Source organism: Bacillus rossius, chromosome 10 (genome assembly GCF_032445375.1).
Source record: "Bacillus rossius redtenbacheri isolate Brsri chromosome 10, Brsri_v3, whole genome shotgun sequence".
NCBI classification, from domain to species: domain Eukaryota; kingdom Metazoa; phylum Arthropoda; class Insecta; order Phasmatodea; family Bacillidae; genus Bacillus; species Bacillus rossius.
The window spans coordinates 44,134,522-44,159,602 of record NC_086337.1 but is presented as its reverse complement, the minus strand read 5'-3'; the positions used below and the strand labels follow the sequence as shown (position 1 = coordinate 44,159,602).

General features: G+C 41.2%; 2 protein-coding genes across 2 annotated transcripts; both read left to right on the top strand.

The window, feature by feature from the left end:
- Positions 1-1,269: 1,269 nt before the first annotated feature.
- LOC134536328 (mucin-5AC-like) lies at positions 1,270-3,339 on the top strand. Its single transcript, XM_063376081.1, has 3 exons — positions 1,270-1,335; positions 2,614-2,726; positions 3,024-3,339. Exons 1-3 carry the CDS (start codon positions 1,270-1,272, stop codon positions 3,337-3,339), a joined length of 495 nt encoding a protein of 164 aa, XP_063232151.1.
- Positions 3,340-12,120: 8,781 nt separating this feature from the next.
- Positions 12,121-22,754, top strand: LOC134536327 (uncharacterized). Its single transcript, XM_063376080.1, has 5 exons — positions 12,121-12,227; positions 15,631-15,842; positions 17,114-17,218; positions 19,296-19,450; positions 22,554-22,754. Exons 1-5 carry the CDS (start codon positions 12,121-12,123, stop codon positions 22,644-22,646), a joined length of 672 nt encoding a protein of 223 aa, XP_063232150.1. The 3' UTR covers positions 22,647-22,754.
- The last annotated feature ends 2,327 nt before the right edge of the window (positions 22,755-25,081 follow it).

Sequence of the window (25,081 nt, the reverse complement as noted above, 5' to 3'; positions counted from 1 at the left end):
ATGATAACAACCTCTAAAACCCCCTCCCCATTTTTTCCCTTCTGCATACCAAAACAATTTTTGGTTATAATGAATTTTAACCCTAATTTGTTGCAGATGTGTTGGTATTATGTTTGTTTAGCAATATTCACTACATGATGGCAACTTTTCAGTTCTCCCTACCGAGTTTTTTCAAGCTATTGATAGTGTTACGACTTAAATAATAATGTGGGGAGAACTGGGTTCATAAGGGATAGCCCAATTAAGTTTTCCAATTACAGTTTTATTGATTACTAATATTTACACCAATAATAAATAATCTTACCAAAAAATGCCTAATCACCAATTACTCGCACTTAAAAAAATGTTTATTCTCAAGTCACTTAATGTTTGTCAAGTTCCACAGTTCGCACTCCTCACTTGAGCTAGGCTCAACAGTGGTTCGCCCCTTACCTCGCGCCTGTCCACACACACACAGTCTCGCACCACTCAGTCGCCGCACTCTCACGATCCCGTCGCTCTGCTTCACGCCACTCTCGAGGGGGTCTCTCAACCTCTTCGCCGATATCTCACTTCCCTTCGCTCTCGGAACTCCTGAAGTGTCGCGGGACTCGCTCGTAATCCGCTCACACGGCACACTACGTTGCGGGACTCGTCACGGGTTCACGTCGCTGGACTCTCCCCACTCTCGCGGCACTCATCGGTCCTCACCGTCGCGAGACTCTGTCCCCCACACAAAAAAAAACCTCGCGTGGAGGCCGGCGTCCCTGCTTAAGTAGTCTGTGGCGCCCTTCTAGAACCTACGAGAGCAGTTGTGACGAGTCGCGTCATCCCGCGCCGACCCGACTCCCGAACAGTCGAGAAGGACGTCGCCCGTTCACGCGGCGGCCCGCGGAATTCGCAAGGCCGCACAGCGATGGATGCAAGCGCCGAGGCAGGACGATGCGCGGGGAGCGGAGGAGGGAGAAGGGGTAGCGACGACCCTTGTAATCCGGCCAGGCACGCGTGGCATGCCTTAACGTCAGCGGGCCGCACGTGGCCGTGCAGTGCTGCCAGCCGGCTCCGAACCAGGCATCGCGGTATGGTCTCTCGCGTTCGTAACATTGCCCCCTCCTTAAACCTGTTCGTTTCAAACAGGTAACACATCTCCTCCTGTGTGTCCCGTGCTACTCGAAGTTTAGGCCACCTGCCTTTCCTCCATCGCTGGCTGTACAGCGTCACCAGATATCCCTCTTTCGCAGATGTAGCTTCTCTCGTCACCCGGTGACTCTTCTGCGTCGCAGATGCCCCATGTCGTTCGGCCAGCTGCCCGAGCCGGGCCGAATGTTGCCTTGGACGGGCCCGATACTCTTCACAGTATCGCTCATTACACTCCAACGGTTTGCTTGATTCTTCCTTTTTCCTCTCTATGCCATACGGCAATAGCATATTAACATTTATACAGCTACGATTTGTTTTGCTACCCAATTACCAATCGGTTGACTTCAACTTCAGAACAGACAACCACTCCATAGACTAATACCTCCATGGTTTCAAAAATTAAGCGTGCAAAATTTCGTACAGACTTGATGAACGTTGAGTTATCCATGCAATGGCGAAATTTGATCAATAATAATAAAAAATTCTGCTTTAAGGAATGGTTCTATCTCAACCTCACCTAGATAGTGGCCTTCCCCGTGTTTCGGAAGTCAAGTGTGCAATGTTTGAACTCAATCTGATGAATGGTGCGCCATAGCATAGAAGACGAACACACAAAGATACACACACAAACATTCATTTTTATATATAAGATTGAAAGTTCTTTCTTTAGTAATTAGAGTTAGTTATTTAATCAACATTTTAATAGTTTGCATTATTAACCGTCAAACAAAATTAAACAAAACATTTATTAACTATTATTCAGTATTATTAATTTGACATTTTTTTTCTACAGTGTTATATAAAAAAGGGCATGCTTAACCTGACATTTATAAGATACAAACAACTAACAAATGTTGGTAAATTATATAATTATATATCACAGAAAAATAATAAAACAAATCATAAAAGTTTTAAACCATAGTAAAAATTCTATGTTAAAAAACACTGACCTCATAAAATGTAATTATAATGCATGTGTGGTAATAAAATGTCTTATCACAACCATTTATATATGTTACATCCTCAGTAGCCACAAGCAGTTCTGTAGCTTCCAACACCCACTTAGTCAATAACTTCTCCATAGCATCCAATGCTGTTTTAACCTCCAACACATCCGTATCTTCCAAAACCACCATAGCCTCCAAAATTCCCAGCATATCCAACACTTCCGTAGCCATTAACACCTCCGTATTCTCGAACACCACCAACATTACCAAGACCTTCATAGCCTCCTAAACCACTATAATCTCTAACAATCCCATAGTAATCAAAACTTCCAGTGTCTCCAAGATCCCCAGAGACTCCAGCACCTCTGTATATTCCCATATCTCCGTAGCCTCCAAGTGCACTATAGTCACCAACATCATTAAAACTTCCGATATACCCTGCATAGCCATCAAGACCATCGGAGCCACTAATTACCCCTCCACAAACAACACCTCCACAATCTTTACCACATGAACACCCACCAACTATACCACCTCCAACACAAAGTTCGCCTCCACCTTCACCACCGATACCCCCAACACCTCCAAATATGCCACCAAAGCCTCCGCCGCCTCCACCACCAACGCCACCACCGCATCCACTGTCAATAACATCAAAACGTCCAGTATTAAGACCCCAATCACCTCCACAAAAAACCACCCCGCTACTACCACCACAACCCCCAATGACTCCCCCATCGACGCCACCACTGCCTCCCCCAACCATAACCCCACCACTTCTAGCACCATCAACACCACTTAAACATCCACCAGCTTCACCACCTAAAACCCCACCAATTCTGCCTCCTAGACGCTCACCAAGCCCATCACCTAGACCCCCACCAGCCCCACCACCGGTACCACTACCAGTACCCCCAACAGATCTATCACTAGTACCCACACTAGTACCCCAATCAGATCCAACACCAGTACCCCAACCATATCCAACACCAGTAATCAAACCATATCCACCACCAGTACCCCAACCAGCTCCACCACCAGTACCCCAACCATGTCCACTACCAGTACCCCCACCAAATCCACCACCAGTACCCCCATCAGCTCCACTACCAGTACCAATACTAGATCCACCACTAGCACCCCTACCAGTTCCACCACCAGTACCCCCACCAGTTCCACCATCTGTAACACCACCAGCTCCACTACCAGTACCCATACTAGATCCACCACTACCTATTCCACCAACAAGACTCCCACCAATTCTGCCTCCTAGATGCTCACCAAGCCCACCACCTATACCCCCACCAAGCCCACCACCTATACCCCCACCAGCCCCACCACCGGTACCACCACCAGTACCCCCAACAGATCTATCACTAGTACCCAAACCAGATCCAACACCAGTACCCCAACCATATCCAACACCAGTAATCAAACCATATCCACCACCAGTACCCCCACCAGCTACACTACCAGTACCCATACTAGATCCACCACTTGTACCCCCACCAATTCCACCATCCAGACCCCCACCAATTCCACCATCCAGACCCCCATCAATTCTTACTCCTATACGCTCACCAATCCCACCACCTAGACCCCCACCAACCCCACCACCTAGACCCCCACCAGCCCCACCTCCGGTACCACTACCAGTACCCCCACCAGTTCCACCACCAGTACCCCCACCAGCTCCACTACCAGTACCCATACTTGATCCACCACTAGTACCCCTACCTATTCCACCAACCAGACCCCCACCAATTCTTACTTCTATACGCTCACCAATCCCACCACCTAGACCCCCTCCAACCCCACCACCGGTACCACTACCAGTACCCCCACCAGTTCCACCACCAGTACCCCCACCAGCTCCACTACCAGTACCCCTACCAGTTCCACCACCAGTACCCCCACCAGTTCCACCACCAGTACCCCCACCAGCTCCACTACCAGTACCCATACTTGATCCACCACTAGTACCCCTACCTATTCCACCAACCAGACCCCCACCAATTCTTATTCCTATATGCTCACCAAGCCCACCACCTAGACCTCCACCAGCCCCACCACCGGTACCACCACCAGTGCCCCCACCAGTTCCACCACCAGTACCCCCACCAGCTCTACTACCAGTACCCATACTAGATCCACCACCAGTACCCCCACCTATTCCACCATCCCCACCAGCTCCACTACCAGTACCCATACTATATCCATCACTAGTACCCCCACCAGCTACACTAGCCCAATTAGATCCACCACCATTACCCCCACCAGTTACAACAGTATCCTTACCAGCTCCATCACCAGTACCCTCAACAGTTTTTCCATCAGTATCCCCACCAGCTTTACCACCAGTACCCCAACTAGATTCACCACTATGCCTATTACAAATTCTATAGCCTTCAGTTACTCCTTTGTTTCCAGTACGTGCGATGCTGTGTCGTTCCACGCCTCCTTTGCCATAGCCTATGGCATGGCCGTAGCCTCCAGCACTGCCGAAGCCATTTCTTGGTCTTCCAGTGCTCGAACCGTCCGTATTAGTAGTACTTGCATTGGGCTTAGCACTGCCGTTGTCATGACGGTGTTGTGTTCCATGAGCAGCTTCGGCGATGAGCAGAGCGGCTGCGACGGTGAAGAATACCTGCAGCACAAGATATCAACAATCCCCTGCATTAAGCCACGTACCTACGCACACGGAGGTAACAAAAAAAACGTTTAGGTGAGGGGAAATTTTGCCTTGATAATAAATACAGTCAAAATGATAGCGACCTCACATTCCTTTCCCATCTGAACATCAAAACATTTTGTTTCTTGTAGACAACATTTTACATAATGTTTAGAAAATTTTAAACAAAAATATGAATGGATATGATGATGTGCTTACTAAGGGAGTTATGAATATATTGTCCTTCAACCCTTGTTTTCTCCCTCTTTGTAGTAATGGTTGGTCGGTTAAAGATGTTTTCTGACTCAAGTTGTAGATTGTATTTTCAGGTTCTACAATAAATAAGAACGGGCTTACTAGCATATATAATATGGAAATTGAGATTTTTTTTATTCTATCCCTGTTTTTTCACCCCCTGCAGCAATGGTTCGTCTTAAAAATATTGTTCCAGACAAAGGTTTTAAATAAATATTATAAGGTTTACAAACAATTATTATGGATTGGATGGTGTGCTTACGAAAGGAGTTATGATTTTTTTTTTATTCTTCGCCTCTTGTTTTTTCCACGTCTTGCAAGTTGGTTGGTTGGTTGTATCAACAATGTATTTAGAAATACGTTTTTGGTATTACTCCTACGAGCTATAATACATTCAAACGGATGTGATATTATTCATATTATGGGAGATGGAAGCTAAAAGGTTTCTTCTGTTTTTTTTTAAATCTTTTTATTTCACCACACAAAAAGACTAGCGAGATTTTTTTTTTTACATTGTGAAAATATCAAGATTTCAAAGTAACTTTCGTTTTTATGTAATGTGAGGCGAAGTTGCCTTACTGTAAAAACATAATTCTTTCAAATTAAAAAAAATATCTAAACTAAATATCCATTACAGAAGTATCCGGTGTAACTACAACTGTTATAAACCTCATCTAAAGTTTCTCGACCCGATGCGGTCAGCGCTCTAGCAGGAGTTATTTGAATGCTTGTTTATTTGGCTATTTGTTTGCATTATGAAATGGAGAAGAAATTCTTTTTCGAGAGAGTCTGCTTTGCTAGAGTTTAGTTTGGACTGCATGATTGATATTCAGTATTACTTATTACGAGGGATATTCGTAAAGTAAGCTCTATATGGTCATTTGCAAAAAAAAAAAACTCGTGAGAAAACTTTTTATTGAAATTTTTTGTTCACTACGGACATACTTTACATTTTCACATACTATCCATTCAGTTTCAAACACCTTTCGCAACACTGCGCAATTTTCTTTAACCCCTCTGCACAGAAGTTCGCCTCCTGGAAATTTCATTTTTAAAGGTTTGCTATAATAATTGTTGAATCACGTCTGATTAAATCAACCAAAATGAAGCACTTTTCGTCCCAAAAAACGTTAGCCATCATTTAACGACTCGAGAACGTAGATAGCTTAAGCGTTTTCCGGAGATGTTTACTAAGCGCCTGTACTTACGCTACACGCAATGCTCATTCAAAGCCCATGATGCCTGGAGCCAAGGCGTCCGTTACATTCCCAGGCGGCGAACTTCTATGCAGAGGGGTTTAAGAAACTGGCGCAGCGTTACGTAAAGTTTTTGGAACTTAATGGCGATTATGTGAAAATATGAAGTAGATATGTAGTGAATTAAACTGTCAATACAAACATTTTCTTACTAATTAATTTTTTTTAATGACCAAACCTCTTTTTGACGTGGCAAAGTCTAATAAATCGATGAACGCCGGCTTCACGCACGAAAGTGTCCCGTAACGCACATTGTCCCGTTACGCTGTGTCCCGTTACGCTCATTGTACGTTTGCGCCACATCTCTCTCTCTCTCTTCCACTGGATTGGAACAACCATCGATTTGACTTTTTCGAGGCACTTGAAACTTGAAACACTCCCATTCGTTTCCTATTTTTCCTATCATGTCCTATCCTTAACAGAATAACACAGATTGGAAGAAGTTAAATAGCAAACATGTATTAAAGTTATAGTTAAAATAATCTCTTCGTTAAAGTAATAAACATATTTGAATTAATGAGTGCAAATAAAAGTAAATTTATCAATTAAATTGTAGATTTCATTTCACTCCTTCTTTGTATCCATACAAAATAGTGATAATTCAATAAAAATGATTCAATTTTATTCATAAAATTATGCAATCATTTCATCCATTTTTTGTTATGACGTCACGTTAAACTATCGTCCGTAAACCGACTTTACAAACAACCAATTTTTTTATATGGTTATTCCCAAATAATTTTCAGTTTGGGCCTTGTTAAGATAGGCACATATCATCTGAATGTGGTAGGTATCACCCAACTCCTCGCAATTTTTATTTAACAAATACAGACATCTCTGGTATTCGTATCTCAACACGCTTAAAAGGTCCGCGTGTCTGATATTGAGATTCAAAGTATTTAGACAAATATAATTTATTGAGTATATTACTGACCTTTATCATCGTCCCGTGCTTCTCACTACCACCATTTACAGTGGTGTATCATTGGACTGTGCCGTTCTACTGGGGTCCATTGGTTTTATACTATTTCTGCCAACGCGATAAACTTGAAGTGAACAATTGAAATATCACGCTCTGAGATAAATCATAACATTACATGCTGCATTTGTCTACTATTTAATGAAACTTAATTGAGAATATTAATTTCGTATGTTATATGTGATTATATATGGAGTCTGCAGCAAAAAAAAACTTGTTTAAGGACATTACCTTCCTTTCTGTGTGTCTGTATAACTATTTTCCCTATTAACTTGTTTTCTCTTTTAACCGATTGGATGTAGTTTCGTGTTTAGCAGTCTTTCAATTCATCTTTTTTCTTAAAGATTGATTTCAAACAGTTAAAAAGTTCTGATTTAATTTATTTTAAAGAATAAGTGTTAATATTTAACGTGTATTTCACCACTTACCCTATTTTAAATAAAAACGCTATTAAACTATTCCAGGTCATAAATGTTAATAACACTTTGAATCGGATATTTGTTTCTTTAAAAATAGATTCCCTTTAATATCAATTAACTCGCATTAGCATTTATATTATTACCAAATTAGAAACTTTATGATTAAATAATTATTCTACCATTTACTTTATTTTTATCTAATTGAGTAGATACTTAAAATAATTTGTTAAACTAATTCGAGTGAAATATTTTTTGTAAGTATTCAATACCTATAGTTTCTGGAACATTGTATTTATTCATTAAATTAAATAATATAAAATGCGTTTCAAAAATTAATGTAGGCTATATATATATATATATATACACACATACACACACACATTAAATTTTGTATAATCTAAATCACTTACCTAATGTTAAAACAAACTTTCATCCTAACCCCTATAATTAAAGAAACTGGAATTTAATTTGGTAGTTAGCCATGTTTTGAAATTTTTGTGATTGATTCAGACTTTGATAATTATTTTGTTTGACACTTTTCTTAGACCCAAAATAAAATATTCATCAATAACTACAAAATTATTTATGTGATCAAAATTTTATACATGCTAAAAAAAAAAAGGATAAGTTGTTCGATAATTTAAAAGAATAAAGTTTAACATTCAAATAAATTATTCATTTTTTTCCATTATTACTTAGGTTAGTAAAAAATTATGTTTAGTCTTTATAAATGTTTGTTTCATTTAAATGAATTTTCCTCAATTTTATACATTATTTAACTGAAACTTTTATTCTTTACTACGTAAATTATGTGTTTTTGTAACTATGTTATAGTGTAGAATATTTCAAAAGAACGTTCGAAAATGTTTTATACATAATTAATTATTAATTAAATAATATATTTAATATTTAAAAGTGCAGAATTTGAAACACTATAAAATTGGTGTTCAAAATTGTAAATTATTTAACAAAATAATTGTACGAATCTAATAAGGTATCTTCAGAGAGCTTAAGATAATTTTAAGTAAATATCTGTTGGTAGCTCACTGAACCTACACTAATGAAATCAAGCTAAATGAGTTTGAAATAGAAACACTACTCTGTGTAAAGGAGAAGAACTAGTTCAACTAATTATTAAATAAATTGTATAAATAATAAATAACCTCATTAGTAATATAAATAACGTTTTTTTTTAGTATTTTCTAAATCAGTAAATTTGTGTGCATTTGAGTTTGAGCGGATTTAGTGTAGAGCAACAGGAATGTTTACAAAATCTTCAGTTTTGCACCAGTAATGAACTTGCAATGAAAATATCTGTGCGATTTTTTGAGCTGTGAACTTTGGTTGAGTTTGAGTTAGTTTTTTTTAAATAACACCAAAACGTTAAAACTTGAATATATAAGCATATATGTAGGCTAGCGATTATGATTTATGCATGCGTAATCCGTGTTCAGTGAAGTTATCGCAATAAACAAATTACTTATTTAGTGACCCGAATTCTCCCTCTATCTTGCGCTTTATCTACCAAAATTTATCAGAATAAATATAAATTTGGTTTTATCATTTCCACAAAGTTATTAGTATTATATGCTATAGCACTAGCCGATGCACCCGCCGTTTTGCCACGGCAGTCCACAGGAAGAACACTCTTGCGCTGCTCTTCATTCATGCCCCTCCCCGAGGGTGCTCCAGGAGATGAAGAAAGCATCAACAGTGCAATAGGGCAATTTAATCTAGAAGAACCAAAATTCTGCTTTAAGAGGCATGGGAATGAGGGATGGGGGTGGTTTTCAAAAAATATCATGTGGATAGTGACCTTCCTCTTGTTTCGAAGGTTAGGGGTGCGATATTTCATCAAGATCACAGCAAAACTGTAGATTTGTAAAAATAAAACATAAAAATACTGAAACTCTTATTTATACACACAGAGAGAGAGAGAGAGAGAGAGAGAGAGAGAGAGATTAACTGAAGTACCTGACATTGCCCGGACTGAACACATGATGAAAATGATGAGTTTTTTTTTAATTGTAAGATGGCGAGGCCTAATCCCTCTTAAGTCCCCTCTGTTAACACTGTGTTCCTTCATGTGCGACATGTTTCAGACACACACTTGTCTTGACTGTGCTGTGTCTAGACTCATTTGGAGTGCGGGCTCCCTTAAGAAGCTCAACGCTGAGTGACTAAAAATGAAAGAAGACGTCAGCGTTTGTCGGGGACAGTAAGTAGTTCCTAGCGACATGGCTTCACAGGATGATGTATCACGAGCCCCTTTTGCGCTTTATGCTTGACCTCTTCAAGCTCAATTTCGAGATTCATTGACGCAGAAAAAAATAACGTTACGGAAATTGCAGTTTTGGAGCCGACCTGAATCCAGGAACGACGAACAATAAAACGAACTACATTTGGCTGGACGTTTCGCAAATGCACTCAGTACCTAGCTGCACATTCTCCGCTCCATCAATGAAATAATTTTCCGATACAGCACTCCTCGTGTAGCTATACTGATGACATCAGCCAACTGATCGCTTGAGACGCGTGAGGTAACGTTGGGCATATTCAACTTCACCTCAGCGACCGCTGGACTCAGCGATTTCACTCTTTTTTAGACGTCAGCGAATAAAAGTGGCCGTGACTTTTGCAGTTTCTCCAGCGAATTCTTTGCTGATTTAAGAAGCCTGCCCAGAGCGCACGAAAGTAGCACAGTGTGAATTATCCTTTAGTTAATGAGAATTTTGACCTTCAGTACTCCAAACAGAATATTTTAGTAACTTAAACTATTACCTTTGACGAAGTCCTAAGATAGATTTTTTTAAGAAATTAGCAATACAAGGTTATGAAAACAAAAAATTTCTAATTAAAAAATATATAAACGTAAACGTCTTCTGAGGCCAATTAAATTTTAATTGTGAAATACAAAATATAAAAAGCAATACATGAAACGTTAGATAGGAAAACAACCAGAGGTAGCAACAGTGAAGAAAACTTTACGTATTGCCTGTCTCATCTACTCCTTTCTATCCGCGGAATTGATAGAGCTACTAGAATTCATAGCATGTTTCAAAAGAACTTGGCAAACGAGCAAAAAAGTATCCCCCTCAGGATTCTTCCATAGAGAGAGCGCGCCGTCATTTTGAGTTCAGGAAATCTGTGATGGTGATGGCGGTGAAGAAGGTGGGAAAGGGGGTGATTGTTGAGTGAAGGTTGTAACTCGAAAAGAAGGCAGGGGGGAGGGGGGTTGGGAGTTGACACGTGTCCGGGCGAGCAGACGACAGCAGCGCCATGCGGCGGCATTATGAAGAAACTTCACGAGCGCACGTATGCGCGAAGTGGGCGATGGGTAATCGATAGCGGATCTCGGTTTGACGACGACGTGCCCTGAATCCAATATGGCGTGCAGAGCCTCGCAGAGCGGGCGATGTGGAAATTGAAGACGCATGGCGAACAGCTAAGGGGAAGGAGTTTGTACCGATGTGGGAGACATGTTACCTCCTAGGAACCCAAGAGAATATTTTCAACTGTTCAAAATTATTCTAGTCATAAGTCATGTATGTAAAACCATTTTTATAGAGTTTTAGCTCCAGACTAATGAAGAAACCGGGCGAAAAAGTCGAGACTTGACCCAAATCCGGATTATTATCCAATTTACTTGAACTTTGAGACATTTTATCTAAGCATGTCACTCTCCCCAGAGAACACATACCCTCTCCCAGTTATTCCACAGAACACAGAAGAATAGGAAAAAAAAATTAATCAGGGTTTGCAACTCCTTAGAAAGTTTGAAATCTGATGGCGATTAGAGGAACCAAGTCCTCGACATAAAGAAACTCTGTTTTTCTAAGGGGTGATTAGTCCCTCCCATTTTGAAATTTTTCCAATTCTTTACTCAAATTGCTATATTAAGCTTCTTTGTCGGATGCTTTTGGCATGGAAGTGCTTAATGTATACGCTATTCCTGAATTTTGGTGTTTCGTCTCAAGTAATTCCCATGCATATTTGAATGAACCATATGAAATTTCGGTTTTCAAAAACAAGTAAAGCTTTGTGTCACTTAACTCGTTCTATGATTTTACGGTTTCTAAAATGTAATACTAATGATCTGCATATCTTTCTGCCAATGTTTTTCTGTCAATGGTGTTTGTAGTTTGTATGCAAATTAGGTGTTGGTTGTAGGAGTTCGTAAACCAACATTATGCGATGTTTTCCAATTGACATTAGTACTACTTTTAAGAACTGTCAGATTTGAAACATGTTGCATGACACAGACTTTAGACATATTTCCCAAATTATTCATTTAAGGACATGAACCATTTTCCTACCTCATTTTGCATTAGGGATTTGAAATGCGTGTTTTCACATTGAGTTCATAATGAACCTGTACAGTTATTCCTGGTCGACGATTATGGTGATATGGATGATATGTATGCGGATATGCGGATGATGATGATGCGATGTGATGAAGATGATTATGAGGATTATGATGATGATGCTGGATGATTCGAATGAGATGTATGAGGATGATGAAGATGATGAGGATTTTGATGATGGAAGTGAGGATGATGATGATTATGAGGATGGTGATGGGTATAATGATGATTAGGACGATGATTATGATGTTGGTGAGGATGGTTTTTTGAGGATGATCATAAAGTGGGTAATGAGGATGATGAGAATTGTGATGAGGATGATGATGGATTGATCAGTGTGGAGGCTTTTTTTAGATCCCAATGTCGCGACTGGTGCGTACTAGGCGAGATGATACTGCGAGGGTTCGCCATTGTCTTCCGCAGTACGGTGGTGGAGGGACGGTCCCTGAACCTGGGAAGGAAGTTTTACCACAAGCTAACACTCTCCGAACCCCGGGAACTGTGGGACACCGGTGCCAGGAGCTCCAGCCATTGAGCCAACCGGTCGGACAGAGGTCGGGGAGAGACCAGCCGACAAAATCTTCGGTGTGAAGCACGCCCGAGTCATCGGGCAGGGCTGTGCTTCCTGCAGCGCCAGCTCTGACATATTGTCACAGCTGGCAGCAGTTGTTGTGGCGGGGGGGGGGGTCTGCAGCACCTGCAGGGAGGCAGTTGTTACAACACCGCGCACTTGCTGCGGGGATGGATCACGTGGCGACTGCATGTGCCAGTGGTGTACAAACTGCGGCCCGTCCGCAGAGACCCGGCGCAGTTGTTACCGTCAAGCTAAAGCCGAGATTACAGTTGCCAGGGCCACGTACCTCTTCGCGAAAAGTTTCCCAGACCAGCTTGTGTGTTTAAAAAAACCTCTGAAGCGTTAGCTGGGTTTTATTTCAGGTGCATGTCTATTGTCGGTACTACGCCAATCGTAGCCACCCAGTACGGAAGCAAGCGTGTCCTGAAAGGCCCGGCCAAATAGGCCAATGGCTTCTCTTGCAGAAGGCAGCCGATCACAAGGGAGCAATCGCTAGCGCAGACATACCTTATTTGCAGTCTGATGAGCTGTCAGATTATTTTGCGAAAAAGTACATTCCCTTTACAATATAGTTCGTCGCCCTCGTCCGTACCCTCGTCCGTTCGTCGATAACGTGACCTGCAGCCAATCAGATGGCCCGAAAATTGGCATCCGTTTGTCCGTCAAAAGTCTGGCAAACCCACACTTTTGACGAACGGACAGACGTATGGATCCTATTTATGGTTTAATTGCGCCTGTAAATTGTCACCAGAATACAGGCCTGTGTAGTTGTAATTGTTCGTTCAGGTGTTTTGCATAGTAACATAACGGCTGTTAAAACTCAAGTCCAATTAATCCTTTAATGACTCTGACTTTTTCCAAGGCTTTACAAATACTACATAAATAGTAAACAACATCAAGATGAAACTCTGAGAGAGAAAACATGGATTGTTAGAAGCACTGATTCTGGGGAAATGTTTTGACGTACGGGTAAAGTCATTTCGCTTGGCAAACTGCGTGTCCTTAACTGACTTAAAAATATAGTTTTTATTGAATTTAGTTACATTTTAGCTGTCAAAATCCTCTAAAATTTGGTAGTTTATTATGAAAAAAATTTATAATTTTTTTTACATGTTACTGAAATTGAAGCCACTCAAAACATCTACAAGTTCCACAGTAAGGTACTCTTTAGCTTTAGTTGAGGCTACATCCGCGTACAGTGTGCCCGAAGTTTCAGTATGCTTTGTTGCACTCATTTTGATTAACAACTGAAGGTCCTTTGTTCTAAAACTGTATTTACACAGGGAATATTCACAGTCAATCTGTGATTGGTCTTTGTGAACGGACGTGATTGGAGGAGGGTCCGGCCAACCAGGACGAAGCTGCTTGTTAGGTGCTCAGTTTATCGAAGGCTGGAGGGGGTAGTAATGACACATTATTTCCCCCCCCCCCCCCAATATTTCGTGTTTTTTTACGTTAGTTTACATGAATGCATAATATATCAATATTTTATTGTTTACAAAAGTTTTTTTTACTAAAAATGTTTTTATTAAATATTTTTTATGAACTTGAGGTAAATATTTATGTCAGTTCTGGGATATATACAAGGCATCGAAACGTATGGTACACAGTTTTATATTAACCGTTCGTGTGTAGTCATAATCTTAGAACTCTTTATTTTTAGTAATTCAGTCATAAATTAAAAAAAAATTGGTTGTCTGTAAAGTCGGTTTACGGACGATAGTTTAATGTGACAACGTCATAACAAAACATAGATGAAATTATTGCATACTTTATGAATAAAATTGAATCATTTTTATTTTAATAATAAAAGAATAAATACTTGAAATTATACTAGTAATCAGATTTTTAAAATGCAAGAATAATTAACCTTTATTGCAGAAATTGTTGTTGTAATACGCAATGAAAACCACATTAACTTTTCACTTCATTTTATAAACAGTCGAGTGGAAGAGAGATAGATGCAGCGCAAGCGTACAATGAGCGTAACGGGACACAACGTAATGGGACACAGCGTAACGGAACAATGTGCGTAACGGGACACTTTTTCGTGCGTGCAGCCGGCGTTCATTGATTTATTAGACGTTGTCACGTCAAATATATATATATATATATAATTTCCAATTCCTGAAAAAACTAAGGTTTCTATGGTTTTGGGAAAACCATAGAACAGCGGTTCCCAAACGGTGGGTCACGGAAGGGTTACAGGTGGGTCACGACTCGATCCCAAAACTATCAGAAACCATCGAATAAACCATCAGAAAAGATTATAAAACTCGAAACAAATCGAATTGTGTGCAAACACATGTCTATTATTAAATAAATAATTGTTTTGCTACAAAATGCTTATATTTTGTCAACCATTTTCAAATCAGAACACAAATTGTTTATCAATAATCAATCGGTATCTTAAAAAAAAAGCATATATATATATATATGCAATATTTGATGGTAAATTATATATACATAAGGAAGGGATACGATACAAATAAGGTTTTTTACTCCACCATGGACTGATAGACCGTGGAGGTATTCCTATAAGGAAAGGTGGGTCGCCAGCTGAAAAAGTTTGGGAACCACTGCCATAGAGCATAGCCACAAAGACCTGCGATCAACAGTGTTTAACGTAGATGTAAAATAAACACTTGTAACGGGGCAAATATGACTCGTTCTCACACAAAGAGTTGGATGTTTCATTTATTGTCTTAAAGGATTCTCCTGTAAAATTTATTCGAAATGCTATCTTGCATTTGCTGCTTGGTCACAAATGCTCTCAACCAGATAAGTCACTAAAAGTTTTTTTTTTTCTATCTGTTTAACATGGACATCTAAACATCAGTTGTGAAAAAATTTGAGACGGTAAAACAAAATTCATCGCGATAGACTTGCAGGAAAAAAAAAGCTCTCAAATAACTGCAATGACCAGAAAAAATGGAATGACGAACGTGGCGCTTGGCCACCCCTGGCATATGCCGTCAAGCAAACATCCTCGGGGGGCCACTGGTGTGTATGTGTGTGTGTGTGTGTGTGTGTGTATTCGGTAAAGGAGGGGAGAGCGGGTGCGCTGCGCTCGCGGTATAAAGTCGGATTCACGCGCGACGGTCGAACGCATCGCTTCGAACCCCTTCCTCCTCGCGGGACGGAACCGGAAGTCGCTGCTCTGCTCCATCGCGCACCCACGCAAGACGGTCGACATGCGCGCCCTCTTCGCCTTGTTCCTGCTGGCGGCGCCTGCCCTCAGCACCAAGGTCCAGCCGTGTGAGTTGCGAAGTCGCAGGCCCGAACACTGAATGATAAAGGAGGAGGGGATTGTGAGAAAGCTGGTAAAAGCTTTGAATATATATACTGTATAGAAGTCGCGAGTGGATAGGATTTACTCTACGTTTTTCAGGAGCGTATGATGAGTATCTTGGGAACTTCACCGCTGCAGTGCGCTGCCGTAACGCCCTGTATCGTCTTAGGTTGTTATTTACACGTTAGAGCGCATCACTGTCGCCCGCTGTCATTCCCCCGCACCACCCAACTCAAAATTCACTGCAGCTCAAGGTCGTTCAACGGGAGGGGGAAGGGGTGTTTGAAGAGTTCGACACTTGTCCGATAGAGATCACCGCAAGTCAATGCCCTAGAGATGGTGGCGATTGCGGCGGTGAATTAACCAACTACCTCAAACCGTATTAGAAATTTTAACCTGGGCTGGCGACTTCTTTACAGTATATATATTCAAAGGTAAAGGGGGGGGGAAACAGGGGTGGGGGTGGCTTCTAGCTTGATCTTGCCCCGGGACCCCAGTCAGGGGTGTATTTGTGTCAGTGTGGCGGGATGATAGGTGCGACGCTCGCTGGTGCTTCTCGCACGGTATCGCCTCTAAGCGCAAAAGCTTTGAACTGGCCGCCCAGTCTTCTCGTTGTGCAGAGGGAAGCTATGAAATTTGAAGCGTAACCACAACATTAGATAGCGTAAAAAATGGAGCTAAAGGTGTGATGCATGGGTCTCAAGCGCGGCTCCAGAAGGTTACGTGGTTGGGGGGGGGGGGGGAGAGGCTCAGGGGGCGATAGCCCCTCCGGAACCCAAATTTTAGTTTTATAGGTTACATTTAATTTAACTTAATAACTTTAATTCATGCGTTAAACTTTTTTCTCTTCAAAAGTTGTTTGAAACTATTGAATAACGCATTTGAGACCATACATTTGTAGATATTCCAAGCCTATCTCTGACTTATTTAGAAGGGAGCCCAAATGTATTGTTTTGCAACTGAGCCTTTCTTTGTACGATAGCCCCTCCCGATGGGTCTTGATTGCTGGTACATCCTATCACGTGCAGTTGTCGAGTTAACAAAATGCAGCATGTTAAGTTATGAAATAAAAAAAATTGTAAATGCTACTGCGGTTTGTAAGAAAGAACTACCAAAATAAACTTAAACCTGACCTAGACCTGTAGGCAAAGTTCCTAACTAACGTAGGTTCAGTTTAATTGCAGGTTTTTTCTGGTTTGCGGCGCGGCAATGAATTGCATGATTGTTGTGTTCGCAGGCTACTCGGAACCAAAGACCTTGAACGTGCAAGTCGGGAGCTGCGTGGACAAATGTGTGTTCACAGTTGGCACCAACGTGTCTCACGAGGTTAAGTTCAAGACAGGTGAGTTGTCGGACTTTGAAAGTTACTTTACCGCGAATACCGGTGTGGTGTGCGTTTCCCGTATACTGAATGGGGCTTGATCACCTTCCCCCTAAGATTATTCATTTTATTTGCTCTACTCTCTGTTTGACTCTATTTGTCACAAATTATTCAGGTTTGTCAGTAACAGGAATTACTAAAAAAAAAAATACCTTATTTAATAGAAAAAAACCTTCTTTCTTATAATTGATAAAAAATTACTAAATTTCATTTAACGACACCTCAGAAATTTCCCAAGCAAGTTGCTACATTGTTAAGCCTGTAAATCACTGTAAATGAAAATAATAAACCAAACATATGTACTAAAGATATACTATAAAATATTTCCGATATCCCTTACTTGATCTAATATAATTTGCTTAATGGTATTTTGTAAAGTTCAATGTCAATGATTAAATCCTGGAACGTACAAAAGAACTTCTCTGAGATATGGAATCTCTCACAAAACTTAACATTAGTTTTTTTTTTGTTAACTGCACTGTTAAAATTTGCTGGTTACAAATTATCCAGGGGTCTTTATGAATTTTTTTTTATCTTTGTAAATTGAAGGTAAATACTACGTTCACTTTCTTTAAACATGAACCCACAAGAATAATCTTGGTATGCAAGCAAAACATTCACAAACTGCAAGACTACAGTAAAAAACACAATTATTTCTCCCACATGTGTGGGTTTACCCTGTTCATAACGACAAAGAGAACTCACAAGTCGAAATACGGCGTAGTTTCTACGAAGTTCCAGCTATCTGAAATTACGAACACCTTATCGTTTACGTATTTGAGGCTAATTCTAAATGTACCGTAATTTATAGCAGTGTGAATAACTAAGTTCAATGACGCAAACGTGCCCGTTTTTTTTACACGGTTTTGTATACAAAACATTTTCATATTTTAATAAAGAAGTATTTTCAAATCGTTATTTAATAGTTACCTGAAAATAATGTGCAAAGTTATGAGCTTCAGTTATTTTTCTAAAACAATACTAATCATCACGTTGAGCCGCGATGTTTCTACGGACGTGACTGAAGAAGCCCAAGGACATAAAACAAGGAGGTAAGATAAAAAGGGAGATTGATCGTTAGCGACTCTGGCTGCGAAAGCCTACAATATCGACGCGAACCGCTTTATCAGCTGAATGTCTAATGTTTTGGAACAGTATTTACACAAACACGGGCATTAACATTGGTCCCAAATGGATCGGTCATGATCGGAGTAGGGTCTGGCCCAACCAGGGTAAGTCTGCTTGTTAGGTGCAGCGGCCTCAGAGACGGCTGTGGCAAGGAACACCATCATCGATACGGATCAACCAACCCACAAGCCCAAGAACTATAGTGAAGTACCCAGCGTTGTTCGGGCTAGACACATCATAAATAATAAGGAACATCACTACCGAGTTTCAAGTCTGTAGGACACACAATTGAAAAAAAAAAAACGGGAAATTAGATTTTTGAAGTCCCATTGATTGCACAATCTCGGTGCATCAAGGTTACGCATCAGCAAAACTGGGACGCCAAAACTCCAACTTCATTTTGTAGGAAAGCTGGTAACCCCTAAGCAAGACGCGACGGACGCACCAGACGATAGCGCGTTACAAATTTAGGCGTCGCCATCTATTGACGAAGTTCTGAACTAAAATGTCATTGGCGCCTTCAGCTCGTTAGCAGCCGCGAGCTTCACCAAGTGGATTGGTTTCGCCGAGAGGACGGAGAGGAAGTTTCCATACCTTACTGTATGACCGTGTGGCGGGCATAGAGAAATGACACATGGTTTTAAAAAATATATATATGCTTGAATGAAACATCAATTAAAATGTAAAATCGTGGGTCAATTCTCGTAAGAAATGTTCATTATTATATGTAGAGAAAAAAAAACGTATTTCGTATATGAAAAAAGTTATCTTTATTTTAGTATTACGAACTACTTCTTGGCAAGTGGTTTCCAAAGGAATCTTTTGTAAAAGTACAGGCAAATGTTTGTTTTTTTGTGAGGGCGAGGTGAGAACCAGGCCCGTGACCGCGCGCGGCCTCGTGTTGTTGCAGATCACGCGGTGACCTCGCTCACGGCCGTGCTGCAGAACGGCACGGACACGCTACTCACGAACACGGCCGCCTGCAGCGCGCTCTCAACTGGCTCGTGTCCCCTGAGCGCCGGCGAGACGGCGGTCTACCCGTACTACGTCTACGCGTCGTCCGCTGTATGGCTGCCCACCTCGCCAGCCGCCGCGCGGGGTGGTGGCTTCCCCCGGCGGGGAAGCCTACAACCTTTGAATATATATATACTGTATAGAAGTCGCCAGCCCAGGTTAAAATTTCTAATACGGGTTTGAGGTAGTTGGTTAATTCACCGCCACAATCGCCACCATCTCTAGGGCATCGACTTGTGGTGGTCCCCTAGCGGACAAGTGTCGAACTCTTCAAACACCCCTTCCCCCTCCCGTTGAACGATCTTGAGCTGCAGTGAATGATAGGTGGGGGGGTGTGCGGGGAATGACAGCGGGCGACAGTGCTGTGCTCTAACGTGTAAATAACAACTAAGACGATACAGGGCGTTACGGCAGCGCACTGCAGCGGTGAAGTTCCCAAGCTGCTCATCATACGCTCCTGAAAAACGTAAGAGTAAATCCTATCCACTCGCGACTTCTATACAGTATATATATATATATTCAAAGCTACAACTCACGTAGTTTCGGTTCCCTGCAAGAATTCCCGAAGATTTCCGAAGTTTTGCGTTTTGGTATCAACGCCACTTCAGCCGCTAAATCAGAAGTTTCCAATGAAAACGAGCATGTTGTGACTGACCTGACCTAACCTAACCTAACCTAACCCTTAGATTTTTTTTAATTTCAATTTTTGAGAGAAATCCGAAGTTGCACGAACGTGGTAGGGAACCGAAACTACGTGAGTTGTAGGCTACCGTACCCGGTGCCGCGACCTCCGCGGCGTTGTTGACACCCGAAGGGCCCTGTCACACCTGTCACTCATGTCACACATGTCACACATGTCACATATTTGGGCGCGACGGGAGTATAATTTCAAGGCCGAATTTTTAAACGCAACGTTTTCCGTGAAACATTGTTCTGATACGTTTCTGCCGCAAAAGAGATATATAAAGAGAGCACTCACGAGTCGTGGTTCGAATTGTCAAAGAAGTTTTTACTTCTATCACGTGTACTGAGTTACACGCGCTCTTTTTTTGTCTACAAATGTGTTTGACAATAGAGTTGGAAGGGTAATATGGACGGGAAATGGCTTCCAATTTTCTTCATCAAATAAATTTGGTCGAACAACTCAAATATGTTTTAAATCATGTCACACTGTCATGGTTTATTTTCGATCCGAGATATCTCAAACTTTTCAATTTTAATTTTTGAAATTAAATTATGCATCACATTGCTGGATGAAATTTTTGAAGTTATTTATATGATTTTGTGCGTTTATTAACTTTGAAAATCCTCTGTCAGTTTGACTCACTTTAATACTCGTCACATAATTGGATAAATACGCAGTATTTTTTAAAGATTTTTATACACATGAGTTACTTTTTTAATATAAAATTATTCCGCACACAGCATGCATACTAACATTATTTTAGTTACTTCACCCTTAAAGCATCTTGAATAGCCCATGTGTTCTTAGTCATTTTAAGGAATCGTTGTGACGGAAACGGACGTCATTTCCAGTTTTCGCTGGGTACGATTTTGATTGGCTGATCGCATCTCACATCCAAGAAACATATTTTATAACCCGTCCTGTATGTTAAATATTTGATAGAAACTCAAATCATCCAACTTTTTTTTTTCGACATAACATATTGGAAGCTGGAAGGTGTTGGAAGCGAAAGTTTGACAGTGTGGCAGGGCCTTGAGGGATCCGCCCAGTCAGCGGTGTGTTTGTGTTAGTGTTAGTGATGCGGGATGATAAGTGCGATTCTCGCTGGAGGAGACATTGAGGGAGCGAGTTATTATGCTAGTGTTCAGTAAAGACAGTCATACCCAGGGGGTGGGAAGCCTACAGTTCTCAGGGGTAAGCCACACCCGAACATTTCCGAAGTTTGCCGAGCGCCCGTGGGAAAAAAAACTGCCATATTGCAAGGATTTTTGTATTTTACGGTCATAGAGTATTTTAAATAAGTTTAACCTAAGCTACCCTCCCGGAAAAAATTATTATTATTATCATTTATTACACTGGCCGAACCTAACCTAACCTAACCAAACCTTTTACTCCGGAACTGGCGTTCATCCCTGTGAACTGTAGGCTATCCCCAGGGTATGGCCACATCTGCATATTACATGGTAAACGAGTGAAGTTTTTTTTTACAGATAGAGGCCTGCGCCATGTTGGTTAGACGCCCAAAACATGGGCTGAAATGTAGTGTTTGCATTGCGGAAACAGTTTACAATGACTGTATTTTATTTAAGTGACTATTTAATGACGAATAATGTCGTTCATACCCATTAACCACCATCAGACGTGATTAAGCGCAATTTTGGGCGTAACATTATGGCGATGGCGAGGTAAAAAAATAAAAGCGAGTCAACCACGTCACTAAAAGGCCGTCTCCTGTCAATTCCTAACTACATGGAGCTGGCCTTGAATGTGTTTAGCAGTGTAACATCTTAGCTCTCGGTATACGGCATTCGGTAGAAGTGATTTCGGGAAATGGAGCGGAAGTCGACTGCAACGGAAATGTGTAACCATGGTGCTGCCATCTGTGGCCAATGGCGGGAACCAAAGTTTTTAGAAAGAAAGTGAAACCTTATAGTATTTACTGTATAGTGAATTCAAGTAAGCTGGGCAGTATATTAATAAAAATGCTTCGTAGAAAATCAGGTCGAAAGCCGGGGTTTAGTATTCTGCAAGTCTTTTTTTTTTCCTTCGCTTTTATCGGAATCGTTTCATTATACAGTTTAAAATTTCGCTCTGAAAATTAAAAATATTTGATGGTTGACGTAGCTGCTCCGGCAACAAATTCTAGTGGAGGTTTCGGAAATTACAAGTGATTCGCGTCAAGAATTTAAAAAAAAAAAAAAAAATTGCTATATACCTATGTATTTATCACGTTCGGCATTATTTTAAAGAATTCTACGTTAAAATTTCGGTGTCCGAGTTTCATAATATAAAAAGTGTACTTGCAACACGAGAACACACGAATCTGCTCGTTACAGAGGTTAGATGTTACACATCTCTGGCGAGTACTGGAAGACTCTCGCTCACGTGTTTTATTTAGTTGTTGTACTTTACTGTTATTTTTAACTTGTTTTTCTTTTTCTTCTTCATAAACTAATGTTTCTGCTGTAGCTCGAGGGGTACCTGAACATCACCTTCAAACTCGAGGACCAGAACTCCAAAGTAGTGGCATGCTACAAGTTGAACGTCACCATCACAGAATGAGTTTCGCAGTGATATGACGTCCTACGTATGAACAGCCACATCCATCAAGACAAGAAAATTCATTGGTAATGTAAAACATAATTAAGATTATATCCTGAAAGAGTGTAATTTTTTTTATTTTTTTCTCTCTCTTTATGTCCATGACCTTTGAACAGTCGGGAAAAATATTATAGAATATTTGAAAATCCAAGACCAATTAAGATGGTACAATGAAATGAGCAGAAAAAAAACGTTAACTGATTCATAAACAAACAAAAAAAAAAGGATCGAATCTTTTAAATGACCACACAATGTTACGATTAAGCTGACACAATGATGTTATTGGCCAGTGTTATCCAAAGAAGGGCTAATTAAAGATAGAAGTAAATATGTTCACCTTTGAATTGCCTGTTTTGGCTCGTGTGACAACTTTAACTTCATCGGAAAAAGAATTGGTTGGAGTGCGTGGTTTGAAAAGAGTCACCAAGGTGAATTTGAAAAAAATAAGAACGTCTGCAAATTACTTTGGGCTCATTAGTAACTTTTAAACGGGCCCGATCTGGTCGTAATGCCCTTTTTTATGACGTAGCACTTAAATTTATATATATATTAATTCGTGTAAGACTCAACACAAAACATTAAAACATTCTGAACCAAACATCAAAGCTGCTCTTAGCTTGCAAACGTTTTTAGATGCAAGTATGCCTATAAGTATTCCTGGAATATTTTCTACATTGAACAAATCTTTCGTATTGTTACTGTTTTTTTTAGTTGAACCTATACCATCTAAAATTGCTAGTTTTGATCAGATGAATGGTAAGCATATTGTGCTGAATTCAAATTTGCGTACGAATGTTTCTACCCACTGCCACCTCTATGGATTGCCATCTGGAATTCGGGAAGCCTACATTTCGCCAAATATTGTAGTATAAGCCACAAAGAATGCATATTATTTGCTTGTAATCCATTCACGCCATTTCAAGCAGAAATAAAAGTGAAATAAAAACTCAAAAATCTCGTACCAACGACATTGTTTACAACGTTAAGTAACAGCTCGTGCCGCCAGGATCGCTGCCATCACTTGTTCCGTGGATTTTCGACATATTTTCCTACGTTGTTCTACTAAAAAATTGTGCTACTATCTAGTGACGAGACAGGGAAATCAATGATTTATTCCGTGTTGTTAAGAGCGTAAGTAAAAAAAAAAAAAAAATGTGTCAATACAAACTTGCAAAAAAAAATTGGTTAGAGTGAAAATAAATAAAACTTCTGTTCGCGAAGGTGATCAAGGTCACTAATTAAGGTGCACAAGGGGTGTGTGTGTGTATATTAAACAGTAATCGGCGATCCAGACTAGAAATGTTATGCCGTCTCCCAGGTGGGCATACCGGTCGGAGGGGAAGCCCCATACGCGCACGAGTCATGGCACGGGAGAGGGGGGGAAAAAAATAGTCATTTGATTGGCCGCCTTACATAACCTCAACACCCCTCCCCTGGTACCTCTCCTCCGTGGTCGTGTCCACCCGGGACACTCTAGAGGGGGTGGGGGGTGAGGGAACGGACGCAATCTTTCTGCCATTAAGCCTGTCGGCCCTACCGGCTCTTCCACCGACATTGTTTTTAGAAACTGCCTATCCGAAGGGTTTCCGCGGGTAGTAGGGGGAGGGGGGGGGGCGGTGGCCATGTGCGACGGCTTCGGGTAGGGATCCAATATGTGATAGCAGATTGCCGGCCCTTTCCCGCCCCTCTACCCCCGATCGCTTCTTCTTCACCCCCGTCCAACCCCTTCTCCCCTCGCACCCCCCCCCCCCCTTTGCCGAAAACCCGGCACGTACACGCGCGCACACGCTAAGGCCCTCTCATTTCCATGCAAATCCGAACTACCGCAACTGCATAAAGCACGCGTCGCAAAAGCACAACGCGTCGCTTCAAAATTTGTACTCGTCCTGCCAGGGGTTTGTCCCTCTTCATCTATCTCCCTTCCCTCTCCCCCCCCCCTCCAATAGTTTTCCCTCCTACAAATCCTCCACGCCTTCCGACAAAGCCATCCTCTCCTCTCTCTCTCTCTCTCTCTCTCTCTCTCTCTCTCTCTCTCTCTCTTCCCCTCCCTCCTTTTTTTTCCTCCGCATACTCCATTCCCTACACATGAACTCGCATTTTCGATTCTTGTTGCTGTAGAAGGAAAAAGAGGGGGTGTAATTTCTGGGGGTGGGAGAGCGAGAGAGAAAGAGAAGGAGACGAAAAGTGTGTATTCCGTACGTTCCCGCGTGCAAGCTACTTTCTCCGTGTTGTTAATTCGAGCTGGCCACGAGAAAGAATAAATCGCCATTTTTCTCGCTTCTCGGGAATTTTTTATAAAATTTCGCGGGAGGGGGGGGGGAGGAAATGAGAGGGTCAATAGCCCCTGATAACCTAGAATTATTTTTCTCAATAGAATTGTAACTGTGTCCACGATG

Bases quoted from the DNA above. Each gene is read 5' to 3' on its own strand.
- LOC134536328 (XM_063376081.1), top strand. From the start codon at position 1,270: ATGTCGTTCGGCCAGCTGCCCGAGCCGGGCCGAATGTTGCCTTGGACG. The intron at 1,336-2,613 runs GTATCGCTCATT...TCCAACACAAAG, and splicing joins CGGGCCCGATACTCTTCACA to TTCGCCTCCACCTTCACCAC. The intron at 2,727-3,023 runs GTCCAGTATTAA...TACCCCAATCAG, and splicing joins ACTGTCAATAACATCAAAAC to ATCCAACACCAGTACCCCAA.
- LOC134536327 (XM_063376080.1), top strand. From the start codon at position 12,121: ATGATGATGATGCTGGATGATTCGAATGAGATGTATGAGGATGATGAA. The intron at 15,843-17,113 runs GTGAGTTGCGAA...TTGTGTTCGCAG, and splicing joins CAGCACCAAGGTCCAGCCGT to GCTACTCGGAACCAAAGACC. The intron at 17,219-19,295 runs GTGAGTTGTCGG...GTGTTGTTGCAG, and splicing joins CGAGGTTAAGTTCAAGACAG to ATCACGCGGTGACCTCGCTC.